Source organism: Anomaloglossus baeobatrachus, chromosome 6 (assembly GCF_048569485.1).
Source record: "Anomaloglossus baeobatrachus isolate aAnoBae1 chromosome 6, aAnoBae1.hap1, whole genome shotgun sequence".
NCBI classification, from domain to species: domain Eukaryota; kingdom Metazoa; phylum Chordata; class Amphibia; order Anura; family Aromobatidae; genus Anomaloglossus; species Anomaloglossus baeobatrachus.
In genome coordinates this window covers 119,440,380-119,461,722 of record NC_134358.1, presented here as the reverse complement: position 1 = coordinate 119,461,722, position 21,343 = coordinate 119,440,380, and the positions used below count along the sequence as shown (strand labels likewise).

Genomic DNA, 21,343 nt, shown 5'->3' with positions numbered 1-21,343 from the left:
CAAGGTCGGGGCAGCTGTGATTGCAGTCCTGCACCTCTAGGGGTTGGCAGTGATTCTTTTGCCCTGGACGGCCTTCTAGTCTGGGCTTCATCCAGTGCAGACTGTTAGCGGAGTGCCTCGCTCACTCTCGTCACTCTAACCAATTCGGGTGGCTTGTCATTCTGTCCAAGTCCACTCTGACTTCGACCCAGAAGTTCACGTACCCAGGGACGCAATTCAAGACTCTGTCGGCACTTGTGAAGCTGCCCTTAATCAAACAGCAGTCCCTCCGCTGGCGGTCAACGTCGTTCCATCAGGCACCTAATACAGGTGCTGGATCAGATGGTGGCGTCAATGGAAGCGATTCCCTTGCCCAGTTCCATCTGCGTCCTCTGCGGCTGGATATTTTCCGCTGTTGGAACAAGCGGACTTCCTCCTTCCACGGGGTGGTGGCTTCGCCACAGACCAGGGGCTCGTTTCAGTGGTGGCTTCGGCCCCTCTGTCTCAGGGACGCTCCTTCCTGGCCCCGTCCCGGGTGATCCTCACCAGGATGCTAGTCTATCCGGCTGGGGAGCAGTATATCTCCACCATGGAGCGCAGGGCACTTGGACTCTGTCCGAATCAGCCCTCTGGATCAATGTGCTGGAAATCAGAGCTGTGTTCTGTGTTTCTACCTCTCTAAGCCTTTCACGGCCAGGCACATTCGAGTCCAGTCAGACAACGCGACAGCGTTTGCCTACATCAACCTCCAGGGCGGGACACTCAGCCGCCTGGCAATGTTGGAGGTTCAACGCATTCTTCAGTGGACGGAGGACTCCTAGTCCACCATATCCGCAGCCCACATCCCAGACGTGGAAAACTGTGAGGCAGATTATCTCAGCCGTCAAACCGTGGCTCCACGATCCTCAGGTTTTTGCGGCAGACGCACTGGTTCAAGTTTGGTCCCAGCTTCGTCTGTCTTACGTGTTTCACCCTCTAGCTCTTGCCAGAGTCCTGCGCAAGATCAGAAAGGAGGGCCGTCGGGTCATTCTCATTACTCCAGACTGACCCAGGCAAGCTTGGTACCCTGACCTGCTCCATCTGTCCGTAGAGGTGCCATGGCGTCTCCCGGACTGTCCAGACCTTCTCTCACGAGGTCCGTCTTTCCGCCAGAATCCTGCGGCTCTCAGATTGATGGCGTGGCTTTTGAGTCCTGGATCTTGACGACTTCTGGTATCCCTCCTGAAGTCATCTCCACTATGACTCGAGCTCTGAAGTATCCTTTGGCCTTTTGGCCTTGCCGACCCTCCTGTCCCTTCTACAGTCCGGTCTGTAGCTAGGACTATCCCTCAATTCCCTTAAGGGACAGGTCTCGGCTCTGTCAGTGTTGTGCCAGCGGCGTATCGCCCGGCTGGCTCAGGTGCGCTCCTTCATGCAGGGCGCATCTCACATCATTCCGCCTTACCAGCGGCCTTTGGAGCCCTGGGACCTTAATCCGGTCCTCACGGCTTCCGGAAACCCCCCTTTGAGCCTCTTAGGGAGGTTTCTTTGTTTCGTCTTTCACAGAAAGTGGTCTTTCTAGTGGCCATAATTTCCCTCAAGAGAGTCTCTGTTTTGGCTGCACTCTCTTCGGAGTCACCACCTTTTTTGGTTTTTCATCAAGACAAGGTGGTTCTCCGTCCGACTCCGGACTTTCTCCCTAAGGTGTTTGCTGCTTCCACCTTAACCGGGGCATTTTCCCTGCCTTCCTTTTGTCCGGCTCCTGTTCATCGCCTTGAGAAGGCGTTGCATACTCTGGATCTGGTGCGGGCGCTCCGGATCTATGTGTCTCGCACCGCTGTTCTTAGGCGGTGCAGCTCTCTTTTGTGCTGACCACTGGTCAGCGTAAGGGCCTCTCGGCATCTAAACCGACCCTGGCTCGTTGGATTAGGTCGGCCATTTCCGATACCTACCAGTGTACTCAAGTGCCTCCCCCGCCGGGGATCAAGGCACACTTGACCAGAGCTGTCGGTGCCTCTTAGCCTTTCAGGCCCAGGCTACGGCTCAGCAGGTCTGTCAGACTGCCACTTGGATTAGTCTGCATACATTTTCGAAGCACTACCAAGTGCATGCTCATGCTTCGGCAGATGCGAGCTTGGGCAGACACATCCTTCAGGCGGCTGTCGCCCATTTGTGAAGTTAGGTTTCGCCTACTTCTCAGGTTTTCTGTTTATTCCCACCCATGGACTGCTTTGGAACGTCCCATGGTCTGGGTCTCCCATAAGGAACGATGAAGAAAAAGAGAATTTTGTTACTTACCGTAAATTCTTTTTCTTATAGTTCCGACATGGGAGACCCAGCACCCTCCCTATTGCCTGTTGGCAGGTTTCTTGTTCCGTGTGTTTTCACCGGCTGTTGTTGTTGTAGACAGAGGTTCCGGTTGTTCCGGGTTTTGCTCTGTCTCTACTTGTGGGTGGATGTCCTCCTTCAGCTTTTGCACTAAACTGGCTAGGACTGGCTACCAGGGGGTGTATATGCTAGGAGGGAGGAGCTACACGTTTGAGTGTAGTACTTTGTGTGTCCTCCGGAGGCAGAAGCTATACACCCATGGTCTGGGTCTCCCATGTCGGAACTATAAGAAAAAGAATTTACGGTAAGTAACAAAATTCTCTTTTTTTGGCCAGCAACAAGTTACGGACACAAGATGGTGCCACGTGACCAAACCGACATTGAAAAATGGTATAAGACCGGGGACAGGAAACTTAGATGTAATGTGCCACTCCAGCGCTGAAAATCAAAACACTGAAGTGGTGCTTTAAATATATTTTTAAAAACTTCACTTGTAAGCTTTTAGACCTCATTCTTATGTCAAATGTAGGTGCGTATGGTGTGCAATAGAACAAAGTCCTCGGGGAGCGCCTGCATGTTGCTTCTTGGGAAGAATACATCTTATTATAGAATCTGATGCAACATGCCACATTTATTTATTTATTTTTCTGGACAACAAAAAAGAACCTGTGTTTTCCTCCACGTGAAATCATACACCTATGGAGATACACTAACAATGAATACTATATTTTTGTGCCAATGTCCTTGGTCTTTATTCTTTGTGTGTATATGCAGTACATTTACTTTTTTTGTTGTGTCTCACACAGGCTGCGTTAAACTTTTCAAAATTTAGCGAACCAGTGGTTAGAGGAGAAGGTGAGTGTGCCATCTTAACCTGTAAGGGAATTGTACTTTGTGAAAGGGGCAATGTATTATCTGTGGTCTGATGTAGTGTAGTCTCAACTTCACTATGTAGGACATTCCCGAACCTGGCGGTATTGTAAAGGGTTAGCAGGCAGCATTTGAGTGTCAGTCCCTGTTATAATTTACTGAGACACTGGAGAGGAGAAACAGGGTTAATGCCACGCTGCTGCCGAAAGAAAATACTGTTGATTATTAATAAACTTCTTTTATTTCATAGGTCTAAGCGTTTAAGGAATCCAGTCCCCTTCTTCAGGATAAGAAAGCAAAATCAAGCAAAATACTATTGATCATGTTAATTTTGCGGTCATGTCCTGAAGAAGGGGACTTGATCCCTGAAACGCGTAGACCTATGAAATAAAAGAAGTTGATTATTAATAAACAGTATTTTCATTCGGCGGCATCGTGGCATTAACCCAATTTCTCCTCTCCAGCATTGAAGTTTAACCCATGTGGAGCCCTTACCTTTAAGCCTTCGTAGGGGTTGACACTATCACAACCCCAATAGATGAGTGGAATATCGTGCACTTTGCACTTTATTAACCAGTTAAGACCCTATTTGCGCTCTTTTATTCTGAGCTTTATAATTTACCTTCTTTCACAGCTTTGGTTCAATGGCTTGTAAGTAGGGATGAGAAAACTCGAATGGTAAAGTTAGGGGTTTGTACCGGATAGTTTAAATGGAAGTCCGTGTCCTACTTCAGAGTTTGGGTGCTAGTAAATTTGTTGAAAGGCTGCAGTGCGGCACATCAACAAGCTTTATTGCATGTGGAACATGCCTGCACACTGCTGTAAACAAAATGTAAAAAAAAAAAAAAATAGCATGGTGTTTCCTAATTTTTTGACACACTCAGCTGGCTGCTTTATCTTGGCTGGTTATCCAAATGAGAGGGGATCCCACGTTTTTTATTAAAATTATTGAAATAATTAAAAAAAATAGTGGGGTGTCGCCCGTATTGTTGTAAAGTAAGCAGCTGGGGGCTGGTATTATCAGTCTGAGAAGGCCCATGGTTATTTTACTCTTCCCAGTTTAAATATAGCAGCCCACCAGAAATGGTGCATCTATTAGATGCGCAAATTCTGGCGCTTTGCCACCACACCAGAGCAAATCGAGAAGAGCCAAAGCAGTCGGGTTTAATACTTCTGGGATTAAGGTCAGCTGTGAATTGACAGCTGGCATCAAGCCCTGGGGTTAGTAATGGATAGGCGTCTATCAGATACCCTTGTTAGTAACCCTGTAAGTGTACAGTTAAAAAAACAACACACAATCAGGAAAAAAATAGTTTATTTGAATTAAGACTCCCCTACACTTCTTCATTCACTAATTTATTAATTAAAAAAAAAAATCCTTGACATTCCGACTTAATCCAATGATCTAATGTCCTACGATAACCATCGAATCAGTCACTCTTGGTCAGCGACAGGCATAGAATTTCTCATGGTCTTTTAAATTAATAAATTGCTGAATGAAGGAGTGTGGCGGAGTCTTTATTCCCCATTGGATTACATTGGAACTTCAAGGGTTTTTTTTTTTTAGTTAATTAGTGAACAAGTGAGTGTGGAGGAGTCTTTATTCAAATAAACTATCCCCTGTGTGTTTTTGTTTTTTTTAACTGTACACTTACTGCGTTACTAATGCGGGATCCCTACCCATTACTAACCCCTGGGCTTGATGCCAGCTGTTAATTTACAGCTGACATCAACCCCAGAAGTATCAAGGGTGACAATGGGCTGCTATTTATAGGCTGGGAAGGGCCAAATAACCATGGGTTTTCCCAGCCTTATATTACCAGCCTCCAGCTGTCTGCTTTACCGTGAGTCTGTTCATCCCCACTCATGAGGCATCTCTGCCATCAGATTTAGTATGGTTTATTTTTATGCTTTCAGTAAAGGAAACTGAGACACATAAGCTGTGGAGGAATATTGAGCCACATTTGAAGAAGGCAATGCAGACTGTTTATCTCAGAGAGATATCAAGGTATGATGTCCCTGTTCTAAATGTGTAATGAGTCACATTATTTGGACCATTTTATAAACTTAAAATGACTTTATTTGCTTCAAGACTTGACATCTTACAAGGGTCACAACAGCTCAGGTCTATTAGGTAGGACCCCTAATAACATACAGAATAATTGACTTTTTGTGTTTGATTTCACTTTAGTTTTTGTTAAATCCCATTTTAATAAAAGCATATTCCCATATGCATAGACATACCTTTAAGTTTGTGTGTCTTGGACCATCATATATCTGGACTTATGGTGTGAATCTGCCAAAAAAACGTAAGATTTGTCTTTGATTTTTTTTTTTATTTTATTTATAAACTAAGGCCTTGATTCATTAAACAGTTTGCCATTAAACAGTGAGCCAGAAAACTGGCTTAAAACTGTTGCAAATATGTCAAAATGTAGGCATTTGTACTAATCGGAAGAGGCGCCAGCAGGTAGGGAGAGGTTTCGCAGAGCTCTGGTCCGGTGACCACTAACTACCGATGGGCCTGCTGCACCAGGGTCCTGCAAAACTATTTGCTCAGCTCTAACGCCAGCTCCTTCAGCTTTTTGTTAAGCACATGGAGCGTAATAGGAAGGGTGTAGCCAGACAAATTCATTAGTTTAGACGCCTCCTAATGATTTTTTCCGCATCTTCCTCCAGTGGATTCTTGCTTCCAGACCGGCGCACAAAATGTCAGTCTTATTGCGTCTGCCCCCAAAGCCTTTGGAAATGAAGGCAAGGCTGTACTTGCAACTAAAGAGAAGTTTGTAGAAAATAACTTTTTTATATTTCTTTTTATCCTGAAATAAAGTAATCTCCTCTGACATTCCCTCTTGGGTGTGAGATCACGAGTTGACCACATTTGTAGAATGTGACTTCTCCTCTGTATGTGGGGAAATTTGAGTTTCTTATATCAGAAATAACACTATAGGAATTATTTTGAAGCAACATTATCATTTGATATTATTTTTCCTTAGTTCTCAGTGGGAAAAAATGCAGCAAGAAGACCGAGAAGCCTCACAACTGAAAGGTGAATTCTGTGCAATTCATTTTCTAAAGATGTCCTTTGTCCTGCACCTTATTGTTTTGTACCTTTATACATCTTCTTTCCTTTCCAGGACTGTCGGCACATGCACATGTAGAGCTGCCGTATTACTCCAAGTTTCTTCTCATAGCTGGGTACTTGGCTTCATATAATCCAGCGAGGACAGATAAGAGATTTTTTGTGAAGGTATGTTCCTGTTTTTGTTTTCCGCTTTGATGTTGTTGCTCGTTGGATTGCTGAATCTTGTGGCATGGATTTCACACACCCTGCAGTCACTACAATAAAACTTTATAGGTTTATTTTTTTTTGTACTGCGTACCAATAACAAAAAAAAAATAAAAATCCAAAGAACTTGCTGTCCTGTGTAATATAAAAGCTATATAACAGACGTTTGTGAGGTTTACACACTATAATATGGAGCCAGCTGTTAAGTTATGGTTATGTTGGCATTTGTGTTACTGTGAACTATATTTAATTTAGATGTCTGAAAGATGTTGTGCTCTTTTAATTACATAGGTCAATGTTTTAAATATAAATTATCACCAAAATAGACCAATATCATGTAGGTCCTTGAAACGGAACTGTTGCTTTACTGTTTATTTAAACTCTTCACGACACATGATGTACTGGGTACGTCATGGATCGTGCATGGTTAATCCCCACCAGCTGACGCCGACAGTGATCCCTGCACATGTCTGCTGATTTGAACAGCTGACATGTGCGGCTATCAGGCACAAGTAGGTCCGGGACCCACTGCGCCTGTTAACCCCTTGCATCTCGCTGTCAAAATGTACCATTAGAACAATGTACCATTAGAACACTGGAGTGGTGGTTGTTGAAAATGGGCCTCTATACACCTATGTAGATATTGCATTAAAAACCAGACGTTTGAAGCTAGAATAGTAATTTACCACATTAACAATGTATAGAGTGTATTTCTGTTTAATTTAATGTTGGCTTCATTGACAAAAAAATTGCTTTACTTTAAAAAATAAGGAAATATCCAAGTGATCCTAAACTTTTGAACGGTAGTGTATATATAAAAAAGATAAGTCAAAACTTTTATTGTACTAAAGTTATGTCACCATATCTCACAGAATAATCAACATACATTAGTAAATAGATCTCTTAGATCTGATGAGGCTGGTGTACCTACTTTAAAAACTCATGTCATGATGGCTGTATAATTCTTTTTGAAAATTTTATCTCAATCTCATTCCGCATTGCTTAATAGATAGCTCCTCAGCATACGCCTCCCTGCTGAGATTTCACACTGCTCAGTATAAGCTGCAGCAGTCAGTCAGACCGGACAGAGATTGAATATCCTTGGACTGAGTTCTCTCACTCTTTAGCTGGATTTAGGATTAAACATAGACATGGGTTTTCAAAGTAAGCACAAACCAGCCCCTATATTATTATTAATAATAATAATTAATAATATTACTACTCATTTTTCCATGTCCGCCTTCGTATTGCAGTTGGGTCATGCAGTCAGTATTATGGATGTAAATCTTATGGCCTATTCTATTTGCTACTAAAGCTCAATGAAGGTTTTTTTTGTTTTTTTTTTTTAGCATCATGGGAAGATTAGAAAAACTGATTTCCTGAAGAAGCACGAAAAGGTAAAAAGAATACTTTAAGCAAATTGAATTATGTAGAGCTATAGAGGCACACATTCGAGCTACAATAATCATAGTGACCTTTATTCAATTGCGCTTTACATGTGAAAAGGGGCATATGTGGACTAATACAATAGTCATGAACAACAGACTGGTACAGAAGGAGAGAGGACCCTGCCCGTGAGGGATCACTGTCTACAGGGGATGGGTGAGGATACAGTAGGGGAGGGTAGAGCTGGTCGTACAGCAGTATAGTGGACTGCAGGTTGTAGGAGGTCTTCAGGTTCCTTTCGAAGGTTTCCATGATAGGCTAGAGTCTGATATGTTGTGGCAGAGAGTTCTAGAGTATGGGTGAGGTGCAGGAGAAATCTTGTATGTGATTGTGGGAAGAGGAGATAAGAAGAGAGAAGGAGATCTTGTGAGGATTGGAGGTTGCGTATAAGTAAGTACCGGGAGACTAGGTCACATATGTAAGGAGGAGACAGGTTGTGGATGACTTTGTATGTCATGGTTAGTGTTTTGAAAAAGAGTCTTTTGGCAATGGGAAGCCAGTGAAGAGATTGGCAGAGAGGAGAGGCTAGGCAATAGCGGGGGGACAGGTGGATTAGTTGAACAGCAGAGTTTAGGATACATTGTGGGGGTGCGTGAGAGTTACAAGGGAGGTCAGAGAGCAGGAGGTTGCAGTAGTCTAGGCGGGAGATGAAGAGAGCATGCACTAGTATTTTTGCAGATTCTTAGTGAAGGAATGTATGGATCCTGGAAATATTTTTGAGTTGGAGTCAGCAGGCGGTGGAAATGTCTTGAGTATGTGCCTTGAAGGAGAGAGCTGAGTCAAGGGTTACTCCCAGGCAGCAAGCACGTGGGACTGGGGAGAATGAGCAGCCACTGACTTTGATGGACGGGTCAGGTGGAGTGAGACTGGGGAAAGATGATGAGTTTTGATTTGTTCATGTTCAGTTTTAGAAATCAAGCAGAAAAGAAGGATGAAGTAGCAGACAGACCTTATGGGATTTTGGTTAGTAAGGAGGTGATATCAGAGGGGATAATGGAAGCTGTAGGCCTCTATGACCTGTTCCAGGCTGAAGGTGTAGATGGAGAACAGCAGGGGTCCTAGAAGGTATTCCCTGGAGCCTGGTCAGCATCTTTGTGGCAGACAATAAATTTCAGACTAGAGAATCATTTCTGCTAATTTCACTGTAGTCAGCAGTTGGATTATCCAAAAGGTCCCAGCCAGTCAGTTGTACTGCTGCTTGTGATGCTTGTACACGTTCCCTCAGCAAATCATGTTTAAAGGGAAGTGTCTGCAAAAAATGATTGTTTAAACCAAGCACAGAAGCTCCGTGCACCCTTGATGGGGCCAAATAGTTCAGCGCACCTTCCTACCTGTCTCTGGTTTTATAGACGCTGGAGGACAGAAATAGATGGAAATATAGTAGTGCACTGAACCGCTCGGCCACAGCAAGGGTGCACTGAGCGCTCATTTTGTGCTGACAGAATTCCTCTAAGACTTTAGTTACTGCTGGAAGTATATTGAATAAATTCCGGAGAATGTTTCCAGTATTATGTGCAATAATGTTATGAAAAATGGTTGTGTTACAGGCCTGACAGGTCTGGGTTTTGTAAATGACAACTTATAAAAAGACTTTGACATCTGACGGTGCCTAATCTCTCAATGTAAGGATTAGGCATGTTTAAGTACAACATTCCTGAATCTTTATCACTCACCTTTTACCTCTCCCATCTGTCACCGACATATTGCTTTAATAGTTTGGCAGGCCTCATGTGTATGGTAGATTATTGATTAAAGGGAATCTGTCAGCAGGTAATCTGATAGAAGCATGGTGTAGGATAGGAACCCATATTCCACTGTTGTCACTTACTAAGCTATGTTGCTGTTTCAGTAAAGTCAGTGTTTCTCTGACGCCTCATTGGGGGACACCGGACCATGGACCATGGGTGTTATGCTGCCTATCCATAGGAGGACACTAAGTAGATGCAAAAGCATAGCTCCTCCTCTGCAGTATACACCCCCTGGCCGGGCCAGGCAACCTCAGTTTTAGCTTATTGTCTGTAGGAGACACATCTTTCAAGGTGTTGTTATTTTTTGAGGGCGACTGTTTCCTTTTGGGACCGATCTCCCAATACCATCAACAGGCGGGAACGCGGAGTGTTGCCTCCACGTACCCCCTCCTGCGACGCTGGATCCTGGGCTGCCTTTTACTGGACGACGGGTCCCACAGACACAGATTATCCTGAGCCCAGGGCAAAGGCACAATTCCTCAGCCCCTCTTTGCAGGCTCTGAGTTGAACATGGCACCTGTGTGGCCGGACACAGCAAGCTGACTCCGCTATTCCCACTGCCTGGACTGAGGCAGCGTTAAGGTGAGATCCCCCCTGACTGGTTTCCCAGACAAAGGGAGAAAAGACGGTGCAGGGAAGGCTCCCAGGACTACTGAATTTACAGTATTTATTATGAGAAAGTCCCTTGCTGATTGCAAGGAGGAGAGCCCCAGGGATCCTGAACACAGTGTTAATTTTTCTCTAACTGCGTGCTGGCTGGAGGAGGGGGAAGTCCCTCACTGTTTGCAGAAAATCCTGCACAGATAATTTACCAGTGGCGGGGGGAGGGCCCAGAGCTCAGGAACTCGCACTGTTTATTTGCTCTGCTTATTTGCTCTAGCTACATGCTCTGATTGCAGGAAAGCCGGCAGAGATAATCCACCGGTGACAAGCTGTGTGCTGACTGGAGGGAGGGGTAGAAAAGCTGTCACAGAAGCTCCCTTCCCGCAGTTTTTTGCTACCGACAGCAGGGGGGCACACTGACTTCTTCTTGGCGCTCTTTTAGCGCTAAGCCCCGCCCCCCAGGAAAGCGTGGAAGTTCTCCACAGAGCTTACTCCTTCCTGAGGACGCAGGGCCATCGGCTGATTCTGGTGAGGTACCTGCTTCACTTGTAGCTCTGCTGAGCATTGCTCCCCCTCCTGACATACTCCTATTAGGCACATGCAGAATTCTAAGTGTACTAAGAGATTATTCAGCCTGCCACGCTGAGCTAGAGCTACCTCTTCTCTGTGAGTCCTGTGCTCCGATAGCCCCCAAGAAACCCCCCCCCGCCACCACCGCCGCAACAGTCAGCCCAGAGCCCAGGGCTCCCAGCCCACCGGAATGGGCACAGTTTCTGTCCCAATCCATGGAAAAACTGTCACAGAACCTGGTGCTGGCTATGCAATGTCGTCCTCCACACCATTCTGGGTCCCTGGACGGAACGCGGCCTGAGGATACCCCTATGGAGGATCCTTCTGAGGTAATCCGGCCACATGCTTCACCGGTTGCAGGGATCAGGAAAAGAGCACACGGCCGGGTGTCTCCAGCACTCTATCATGGCCACCATGGCTCTCCCTCGAGAGAACACAGGGCAGGCTCTCCCACATGCTCCACGGCTTCTGAAGAGCTGGAGGAGGGAGAATGCTGTTTGTACCAAGAGGATTCCTTGGTTTCATCCTCCCCAGATGATCAAACTGCAATAGACTCCCTTATAGCAGCAGTCAACCAAACACTGCATGTGGACGATCCCCCATCCACTACCACTGACCATCCGGTCTCCTTTAAGAGGGCAAGGAAACTCCAAAAAGGTTTTCGCTGATAACCCAGAGTTTCAGGATATCCTCACAAAGCAAAGGGAGAAGCCTGACAGGCGCTTCGGTAACCGAAAACTCATGGAGTCCCGGTACCCTTTTGCCTCACCTGCCCCTAAGGGCTGGGCCGATCCGCCCTAGGTCGACCCCCCCCCCCCCGGTCTCCCGCCTTGCCACAAAGACGCTCCTGTCTTTACCCGATGGTTCCTCCATCAAGGACCCGACAGACAGGTGGAGCACCTCGCCCGCTCTGCTTTTGAGGCTACGGGTTCCTCCCTCTCGCCCTCCTTTGCCTCTGTGTGGGTCGCAAAGGCGATATCGGTCTGGGCAGAATCCCTTAACACTTCGCTTGAGGAATCCCAGTTCACTCATACCTTCACAGAGGTAACAGCTCAAATTGCCGCTGCAGCGGAGTACCTCATGCAGGCCTCCATGGACGCTGCTACCAGCGCAGCGTTTGCCGCCTCAAATATCATAGCCATCCGTAGAGCTCTCTGGCTCCGACAATGGCGAGCGGACTCTGCCTCCAAGAAGTCTCTCACGGGCCTTCCCTTTTTTCCAGACCGATTGTTTGGCAAACGTCTGGACAAGCTCATTTCTGACGCCACGGGAGGAAAGAGTACCTCCCTCGTCCAGGACGACCTTCACCAGACGTCCACACGTCCACAGTCCTCGTTCCGCTCCTTCGGAACTCATTGGTTGGTTGACATCCGGTCCTGTCCCCGCCACCAGCCGTGGACTACGCAGGGACCGACCTTCTCAGCTCTCCCCGAAACCCACTTCGTCATGGCAGCCTAGACCGAAACAGTTCAGGACTAGGGAGACTCGTCCACGACGTTTCCCCCCTCATGACTCCTTCGGCGCCCCGGAAGACACACTCATTGTAGGAGGTCAACTGCGGCTCTTTCAACACATCTGGGCTGCCGCCTCAGACGACAAATGGGTGCGAGACCTTGTGTCTTCCAGTTACCAGGACCCAACTCCCGAGTCTATTCTTTCTCTCAAACTCCCCAAAGACTCGAAAACGACGCAAAACTTTTTTCTCAGCAATCCACTCGCTCCAAACAGCAGGAGTGATACCTGTCCCGGACGACGAGAAGTTCATGGGTTTTTATTCCAACCTCTTTGTGGTCCCCAAAGAGGATGGGTCAGTTCAACCCTTCCTGGACCTCAAACTCCTGAACAAACATGCACGTACGGAGATTCAGAATGGAGTCCCTAAGGTCCATTATTGCATCCATGGTTGAAGGGGAATTCCTCGCCTCCATAGACATCAAGGACGCGTACCTGCACATACCCATCGCCCCAGATCACCAAAAGTTCCTCCGCTTCGCAGTTCAGGACTCCCACTTTCAATTCGTAGCTCTACCCTTCGGCCTTGCCACCGCACCAAGGGTCTTCACCAAAGTCATGGCGGCCGCCATGAGCGTCCTTCACGCCAGGGGAGTAGTCGTTCTCCCTTACTTGGACGACCTCCTCATCAAGGCCCCCTTTTTCCGCGACTGCTCAACCAGCGTACAGATCACTGTGGACACCCTATCCCACTTAGGGTGGCTAGTGAATCTAGACAAATCATCCCCGATCGCATCACGATCCATCACCTTCCTGGGCATGTCCCTGGACACCCGTTGGGGCTTGATCTATCTCCCCCTGGACAAGGCGATCGCTCTTCAACGAGCGGTACGCTGCCTTCTACGTCCTCCGTCTCGCTCCATTCGATTCAGCATGAAGGTGCTCGGCAGGATGGTGGCGGCTATGGAAGCGGTACCCTTTGCTCAACTGCACCTCCGCCCACTGCAGCTAGCCCTTCTAGCGGCCTGGGACAAGAGCCCCTTCTCCCCGGACAGACATCTTCACCTGACGCCTTCAGTCAGGTACGCACTCCGCTGGTGGCTTCGGTCCTCATCCCTATCGCAGGGGAGATCTTTTCTCCAAGTGAACTGGCTGGTCCTGACGACGGACGCCAGCCTCCTAGGCTGGGGAGCAGTGTACCGGCTCCACACTGCTCAAGGACGTTGGACGCCCCAGGAGTCTTCCCTACCCATAAACATCCTGGAAATCTGCGCGATCTTCCTCGCGCTCAGGGCGTTCTGCCCTCTGCTAGCGGGTCATCCGATTCGAGTCCAATCGGACAATGATACAGCTGTAGCCTACATCAATCGGCAGGGGGACACCTGCAGCAAGGCAGCTTATCTCGAGGCCCACAGGATCCTCAGCTGGGCCGAATCGACAGGGTTAGTGATATCAGCGGTACACATACCGGGAGTAGAGGACTGGTCAGCAGACTTCTAAGTCGCCAAGGCCTGGCCGCCGGAGATTGGTCTCTCCACCCAGAAGTGTTCCTACACATCTGCACTCGCTGGTGTAAGAGAGAGAGGGGAGCCAGCACGATCTGAAATTGGCATGCATCATATAAAAAGTGAAAATTCACAGATTTATTCCAACTGTACTACAATAAAAAAAAAAAAAATGAGATTTTTAGCAAATAATTGATCAATTTTTTGAGCCACCCCTGCCAACGTCACGGCAAATCTCAATAGGGGGGTCCTACTCTACATTCTGTATTTCATGTGCCATGCGGCCTTTTTTTCTCTGTTTTGACCGTAGTTATGCTACAAATCTGGTGTCTGACCAACACCATACCATGCACGCCTGATTTTGGCTTGCAATATATTCCTCCTGTTGGTAGCTGTTCAGACTCAGTTACCTCACCCCTTTCCACAGGCAATGCTAATTAAGCACCATTCTTGGATCTGGTCCGCCTTTATCAATGGTTGCTTTTTGACACTGGGAGGATCAGTTCTGATATAGTCCTGGTATGTGTAGGGCTTGCTCCACATGCTGGGACCTGGGCTGGTCTCTATCCACAAGTGCCTTTTTTGCAACATGGAATCGGCTATATACAGGTTGCAGGTATGTGTGCTCCATTATGGTTCTGCTTTTAACTTTATCTAGGAGGCCGCATGGCACATGAAATACAGAATGTAGAGTAGGACCCCCCTATTGAGATTTGCCGTGACGTTGGCAGGGGTGGCTCAAAAAATTGATCAATTATTTGCTAAAAATCTCATTTTTTTATTATAGTACAGTTGGAATAAATTTGTGAATTTTCACTTTTTATATGAGGCATGCCAATTTCAGATCGTGCTGGTTCCCTTTTTTTTACTCGCTGGTGTAAACCAGACGTGGATCTAATGGCCTCAAGGTTGAACGCAAAGGTACCCGCGTTCATAGCCAGGTCACGCGATCCGCAGTCCATCGGCGCGGATGCTCTAGTCTGCTCCTGGCACCACTTCCGCCTGCCTTACATATTTCCACCTCTACCTCTGCTGCTGCGGGTAATCAGGAAAATCAAGGCAGAGGGAGTCCCGGTGATTCTGATAGCACCGGACTGGCCCAGGCACGCCTGGTACGCCAAATTAGTACAAATGCTCGTAGACGTACCGTGGAGCCTTCCAGATATCCCAGACTTGCTGACCCAAGGGCCCATTTCTCATCAGAACTCCAGAGCCCTGAAGCTGACGGCATGGCCATTGAGACCTGGGTATTAACAAGAGCAGGATTCTCCCCCGCGGTTATCTCCACCATGATCAGCGCCCGAAAGCCTGCTTCATCCCGCATTTACCACCGTACGTGGAAAATCTTCCTTTCATGGTGTAGGGAAACTAACGTCCAGCCTCTGCCTCTGGCCATTCCCAGAATTCTCGATTTTCTGCAGGTTGGCTCTCAGTTCCCTTAAAGGTCAGGTTTCAGCGCTCTCAATCTTCTACCAATGCCGCCTGGCTCAAAAACCGCAGGTCAAGACCTTCCTCCAGGGCGTTTACCATCTAGTTCCCCCGTACAAACGGCCGCTGGACCCATGGGACGTCAATCTCGTTCTGGACGGTCTCCAGAGGTCTCCCTTTGAACCTCTCAAGGAATCCTCCCTTGCTCTTCTGTCCTGGAAGGTAACGTTCCTGGTGGCAATTACGTCCATCAGACGGGTTTCGGAGCTGGCAGCACTCTCTTGCCGCGAGCCTTTTCTGATTTTTCACCAGGACAAGGTGGTTCTGCGCCCCGTTCCGGATTTTCTTCCAAAGGTTCCTGCCCCTGTTTCATTTGAACGAGGACATTGTTCTGCCTTTTTGTCCACACCTAGTTCATAGCGTGGAAAGGTCTCTGCATTCGTTAGACCTCGTCAGAGCTCTCAGATATTACATGTCCAGGACAGCCCCCTTTAGGAAAACGGACTCTTTGTTCGTCATTCCTGAGGGGCCTAAGAAGGGACAGGCAGCTTCAAAGGCGACGCTGGCTCGCTGGATTCGCTCTGCGATCCAGGAAGTCTACCGCTTGCAATTCAAGCCCATTCCTAGTGGGCTGCGGGCTCATTCCACGCGAGCAGTTGGCGTTTCGTGGGCCATTCGGCATCAGGCTTCAGTGGAACAGGTGTGTAAGGCTGCGACCTGGTCTAGCCTACATACGTTTTCAAAGCATTACAGCTTCCATACCCAGGTTTAAGCTGAGGCAAATCTGGGTAGGACAATTCTGCAAACGGCAGTAGAGCACCTTCTCTCTGTAGGTTCTCCAGGCTGTCTGGGACTGGTTCCTAGTCCTTGGGTTGCGTTGTGTTTTTTTTTTTTTTTTTTTCCCACCCATGGACTGCTTTAGGACGTCCCATGGTCCTGTGTCCCCCAATGAGGCGTTAGAGAAAAACGGATTTTTGTGTACTCGACGTAAAATCGTTTTCTCTTAGCCATCATTGGGGGACACAGCACCCACCCTGTTGCCCTGTTGGGCCTTGATTCTCTCAGTACCTTATTTGGTTATGACTCTCTTTTTTTTTTTTTTTTTTTTCTTTTCTTTTCTTTTCTCCTACTGCTTGTGTACTAAAACTGAGGTTGCCTGGCCCGGCCAGGGGGTGTATACTGCAGAGGAGGAGCTATGCTTTTGCATCTACTTAGTGTCCTCCTCCTATGGATAGGCAGCATAACACCCATGGTCCTGTGTCCCCCAATGATGGCTAAGAGAAAACAATTTTACGGTGAGTACACATAAATCCGTTTATTAGCTGGAAATTATCACTACACGACTAATTGCCTTGTGCCTCCTTATCAACTGCTATGTATTCCTGCCCCCACCACTGATTAGCAACTTTCTGTCCATGTACAGTGTACACGTAAGGCTGCCAATCAGTGGTATGTGCTGTTATAGAGGACTCAGCATTCAGATAACTGCTAGATCTGCAGTAGAAAGAATGGTGATTACCGTATATTAAAATGACAGAAAGCTGACCAGAAAGTGACACATCGCTGGAATGGTGGTTTTAGACTCTACATCTTGCTGCTGTCACATTACATAGAAAAACCTGGTGATGGATTTCTTTTAACATATGACATATTTGTACAGATGGCCCTATTAATATGCTATTAAAATAGATTTCCTTTGTATGTTAACAATCATTTTTATTATGGTCAATATGCCATATAGATATCCATGTCCCCCTCTACTTTCGTGTATTTTCCTTTTCTCAAGACTTGTTGCATTATGTCCAGCACTTTAGATTTTAATTCTTTGTCATTCAAAGACTTGTAGTTTATAGGTTGGATAGGATTTACTTTAATTTCCATTTAAATATTTATCATTGTATAAGAGGTCCTTGATTAAAACGGATTTGTTTGTGTTTTGTTTGTTTTTTTTTGTTTTTTTTATTTGCAGACTAGCAATCATCTTCTGGGTCCCAAGCCTTTCCCCCTGGATAGACTGTTGGCCATACTGTATAGTGTTGTGGACAGCAGAGTGGCGCCCACTGCAAATATTTTTTCCCAGGTAAATAGAATGCTGTGTCCTGAAAATGCCGGCGCTGAATTGCTAAACCTGCTTGTCCTGATGGTTGTTTCACATATTGTGTAGCCCAGAGTCTGGCAACCTGCGGTGTCCCAGATTGTGTAGCCCAGAGTCGGGCAACCTGCGGGGTCCCAGATTGTGTAGCCCAGAGTCGGGCAACCTGCGGTGTCCAAGCTGCTCGAACCCAATGCCAGGCAAGCATTGAAGAACAGTCTACAGTCTACGCGAAGGGGAATGTAGATGAAGTTCCTGCTCCTCATGCACTTGTCTGCAGATTATTTTATTGTTGATCCTTTTGGCTTTAAATAATTATGTCCGTAATTTTTTTTTTTTTTTTTTTTTTTTTTAGATCTCTTCACTTGTAACGCTTCAGCTTTTAACTCTGGTGGGCCATGATGATCAGCTTGATGTACCAAAGTACAAATGTACCGTGTCACTGGATTTTATCAGAGCTGTAGCAAGGTGCTTTCTTTATAGTTGTATACAGTACATATGTTAGTATGTTCAGCTTTAAGTAGGGATAATTTACCAAAATAAGTGGAAAAGAAACATTGAGAAGTATCCACAGTATATAAACAGATGATAGTTTGGTTTGATTTAGTGCAGGCAATGTGTGTGTTTGTCGTTTTTTTTTTTTTAAGCCTTAATAATAATAATAATAATAATAATGATATTATTATTATTATTATTATTATTATTCAAATTTTTATACACCATAAAAGGGATTTAATGACAAAATGTATAATAGGTGGCGGAAGATAGAACTAGATGGACCTAGGTCTTTTTTTCAACCTATGTAACTATGTCCCCTAAGGCTATGTACACACATTGCGTAATTTCATGCATCTACGCTGCGTTTTGCAGTGCAGCGTAAATGCATGCGTCCTGCGTCCCCAGCACAATCTATGAAGATTGTGCATAATCCATCCGCACGATGCTTTTTTGAACCCAGCGTTTTGAGAGTCAAAAATTTGACACAATCTCTGCGTTCAAAAATGCAGCATGTCACGTCTTTCATGCGCTTTGGATGCTGCTTCCACTCTGTCTATGGTAGCGGCAGCATCCCGAGCGCATGAATTCGGCATCTATTCTGCAGACACCCTGCATCCATTATGCAGTATGTCTGCAGCGATTTGAAGTGCACATGTGCTGATAAATCGCTGCAGAATTTGCAGCATGGACACGACGCAACGTGCGCACACAGCCTTAGAGTTCATTAAAGGTTTTTCATGACTAGGGAATGCACCCAAAAAATAACATTGTTTAGTCTAATAGATGAGGTATGGGGGGCACCCAACCTCCCCCTGCTATCCACTTTAACACTAGAAGTCCCAGAGAGGGGTAATTTAACATTTCTACCTTTGGAACCCAGAGACAGGTCGAATGACCTGAAGGATTTTTAGCTAACATCCTATAATCACCGTCTTTTGTTCTGTAATTAAGGCCATTACTGTCGCACCACAGGATGTTGTTGTTTTCCATTAAGTTTAGCCATTTAGTTTCTAGTTAGTTCTATTCAGTTTGGACTAAAAGTCATTTGACCGTCTTTCGGGACTTCAGGGGGGAGCTCGAAATTTCTGGGACTTCTAGTGTTAAAGCGGATCATTCACCAGATTTTACAATATAAACTGAATTCAGTATTAGAGATAATCTGTCATCACAATCAAGCACTCCACACACACTTCAAGCTGCTTGAATGGTCATGTAGCACTTTAAAGAATAAGCCAGTCCAAACCTTTTATATATAAATTATGCTGCTTCATAGGCCAAAAAATCCACATTTTAATACATTTGCAAATGAGTCTGAAGTGGTCTTGACGTGATCGGACACTTCCCAAGCATAAAGAGGTGAGCAGATAGGTGGCTTCACATGTAGTAAAATTTGCCGAAAAAAGCGTGTGGCCGTCAGCTATCATTCACCTGTTTTAGAGGCGCGGCATGTATCTGTAGCGGTTATGTCACCTCCCCGCTTACCTCTATATGCAGAAGTGATCAGAGCAGTACCAATTTAACTTTTCCCTTTTTTTTTTCTTTGGCAGGACTGTGAATTTTGATATTGTCAGATATTTGTATGATTTTCTCTGAAACCCCTTTCTGGTTCCATCTGAAATTGAAGACTTCATACAGTATTTGGGCAAACATTTTCATCCATGCTTTAATATTTTTATATGTTGTTCCAATTTGTAATTAAATATATCGAAAAAAAACCATGGTCTTTATGGAAATATTTCTTTACAATGTTTAGAGCAAATAATAGTGGTACAAAAGTACATACAGCAAGCCTATATCACTCCAATATAATATGTAAGTGCATCCCTCCACGAAAACTTCCTGAAGCTCCTTAATTCTTACCGGAGAGAAGCTGAACAGTTACTACATGTAAGTTCAACGGTTTGTGAGACTCATGTTTCTGCTACTTTTTGTCAGCCATATTAGTTTAAAGAGCTTGGCTACTACTTTAACATTGATGGCGTATCCTTATGATAAGTTATCAATGTCTGAATGGCCGGGGTCCGACACCTGGCAACCCCACCAATCAGCTGTTCTTAGTGCTGGCGGCGACAGCAGGCGTCCGGAAATGCTCAGTTCATGAGCTGCCCCGTCTTTTGATAGTGGTCAGGGCCGGGCACTGCACATCTGTTTCCTACTGATTGGATTGGGAGGCGGATATGCAGTACCTGGCCGCAATCAGTTGACGGGGCAACCCTGGAACTGAGCATTGCCTGCTGCTGCCGCAGAAACCAGGAACAGCTGATCGGTGTGCGTTGTCAGACCCCGGCCAATCAGACAATGATGACCTTTCCTATGGTTTGGCCATCAATGCTAAAGTAGCGACCAATCTCTTTAATATCTAGTATTGTCACTATCCTCTCACCCTTGCAACCAAACAGTGAGAGAACTCTCGGGATGGACAAATATATTCAGTAATTCGAGTTGAGCAAAAAGATCTTTAGGACCCTGGTTCATTGGCCACGTAAGAGTTTGTCAGTGGCCCTCAGACCACAGCTCTGCTAACATCATACTACCTGCCAGCATACCGGATGCCTTTTCTAATTGGTAGACTATGCTATGTCACGCATGTGGTATGACACATATTCCTTATGCATTTGCATTACATGCTTGTAATCTGCAGTAACATTGTTAAATATGTAGACAGTCACAGAAGTCTCACAGATCAGTGATATGAGGCATGCTGGGCAGTGTAGTGAGCTATTGACAATATGGAAGGAGTAAATGCTTGCAGATGATTTAGACCCCTAAAAGTGTCCATAGGTCTCCATGCTGTTGGATCGTTCTACTGGCAGCTGTACCTCCGGACTTCTGCACACATTCATGCCTGGTTCAGCGCAGTGTACATGTATTCTCAATTTGTGCAAGAGATATTAGCCACTGCCAAACACCAATGGTTGTGGCTCATTCCCCGTGTGAGCATAAATAAATAAGAGTATAGCCCTGCACCACTGGGTATTAATTACCTTGCAGGGTCACGCAGTCGGGTGGAATATAGCTTGCGCACAATAAAGTCATTCGCCGTGTGAACAAAGGCTCAGCCATGTTAACTTACAACATGCACAATCCTTTTTGTTTACTGATAAATGTCATTTTAACTTTTTAACTCATTGAGGACTTGATCATTTGCCCGTTTCTGACCCAGCACATTTTTGTTTGTTTATTGCAGACATGCGGTGTAAAGAGCTGAATTATTTATTTTTCTTTTACAGTTTAGACATTGAAATTATTTTTGCATCTTTTTTTCATGACAGGTGGGATTTTTTTTTGTGATTTTGTTTTTTTTTTTCATACTCTATTCATCTATTCATTTTTTTTTTCATATATATATATATATATATATATATATATATATAGATAGATAGATAGATCTTATATATATTTTTTCTTTGTCACTCCATTGGGAGACCCAGACAATTGGTGTATAGCTTCTGCCTCCAGAGGCCACACAAAGTATTACACTTTAAAAAGTGTAACCCCTCCCCTCTGCTATACACCCTCCCGTGCATCACGGGCCCATCAGTTTTATGCTTTGTGT

General features: G+C 45.7%; 1 protein-coding gene across 5 annotated transcripts in view; it reads left to right on the top strand.

The window, feature by feature from the left end:
• The window catches only part of ORC5 (origin recognition complex subunit 5), an 85,427-nt gene extending 65,957 nt beyond the window's left edge, over positions 1–19,470 (top strand). For 3 of the 5 annotated variants that reach the window (XM_075316314.1, XM_075316313.1, XM_075316312.1), the window contains 8 exons: positions 3,093–3,141; positions 5,074–5,164; positions 6,153–6,205; positions 6,294–6,406; positions 7,795–7,842; positions 17,167–17,277; positions 17,645–17,757; positions 19,335–19,470. In XM_075316314.1, coding sequence (XP_075172429.1) covers positions 3,093–3,141; positions 5,074–5,164; positions 6,153–6,205; positions 6,294–6,406; positions 7,795–7,842; positions 17,167–17,277; positions 17,645–17,757; positions 19,335–19,380 — 624 coding nt within the window. In that variant the 3' untranslated portion in view covers positions 19,381–19,470. The other 2 variants (XR_012724443.1, XM_075316315.1) reach the window with 2 other exon arrangements.
• The last annotated feature ends 1,873 nt before the right edge of the window (positions 19,471–21,343 follow it).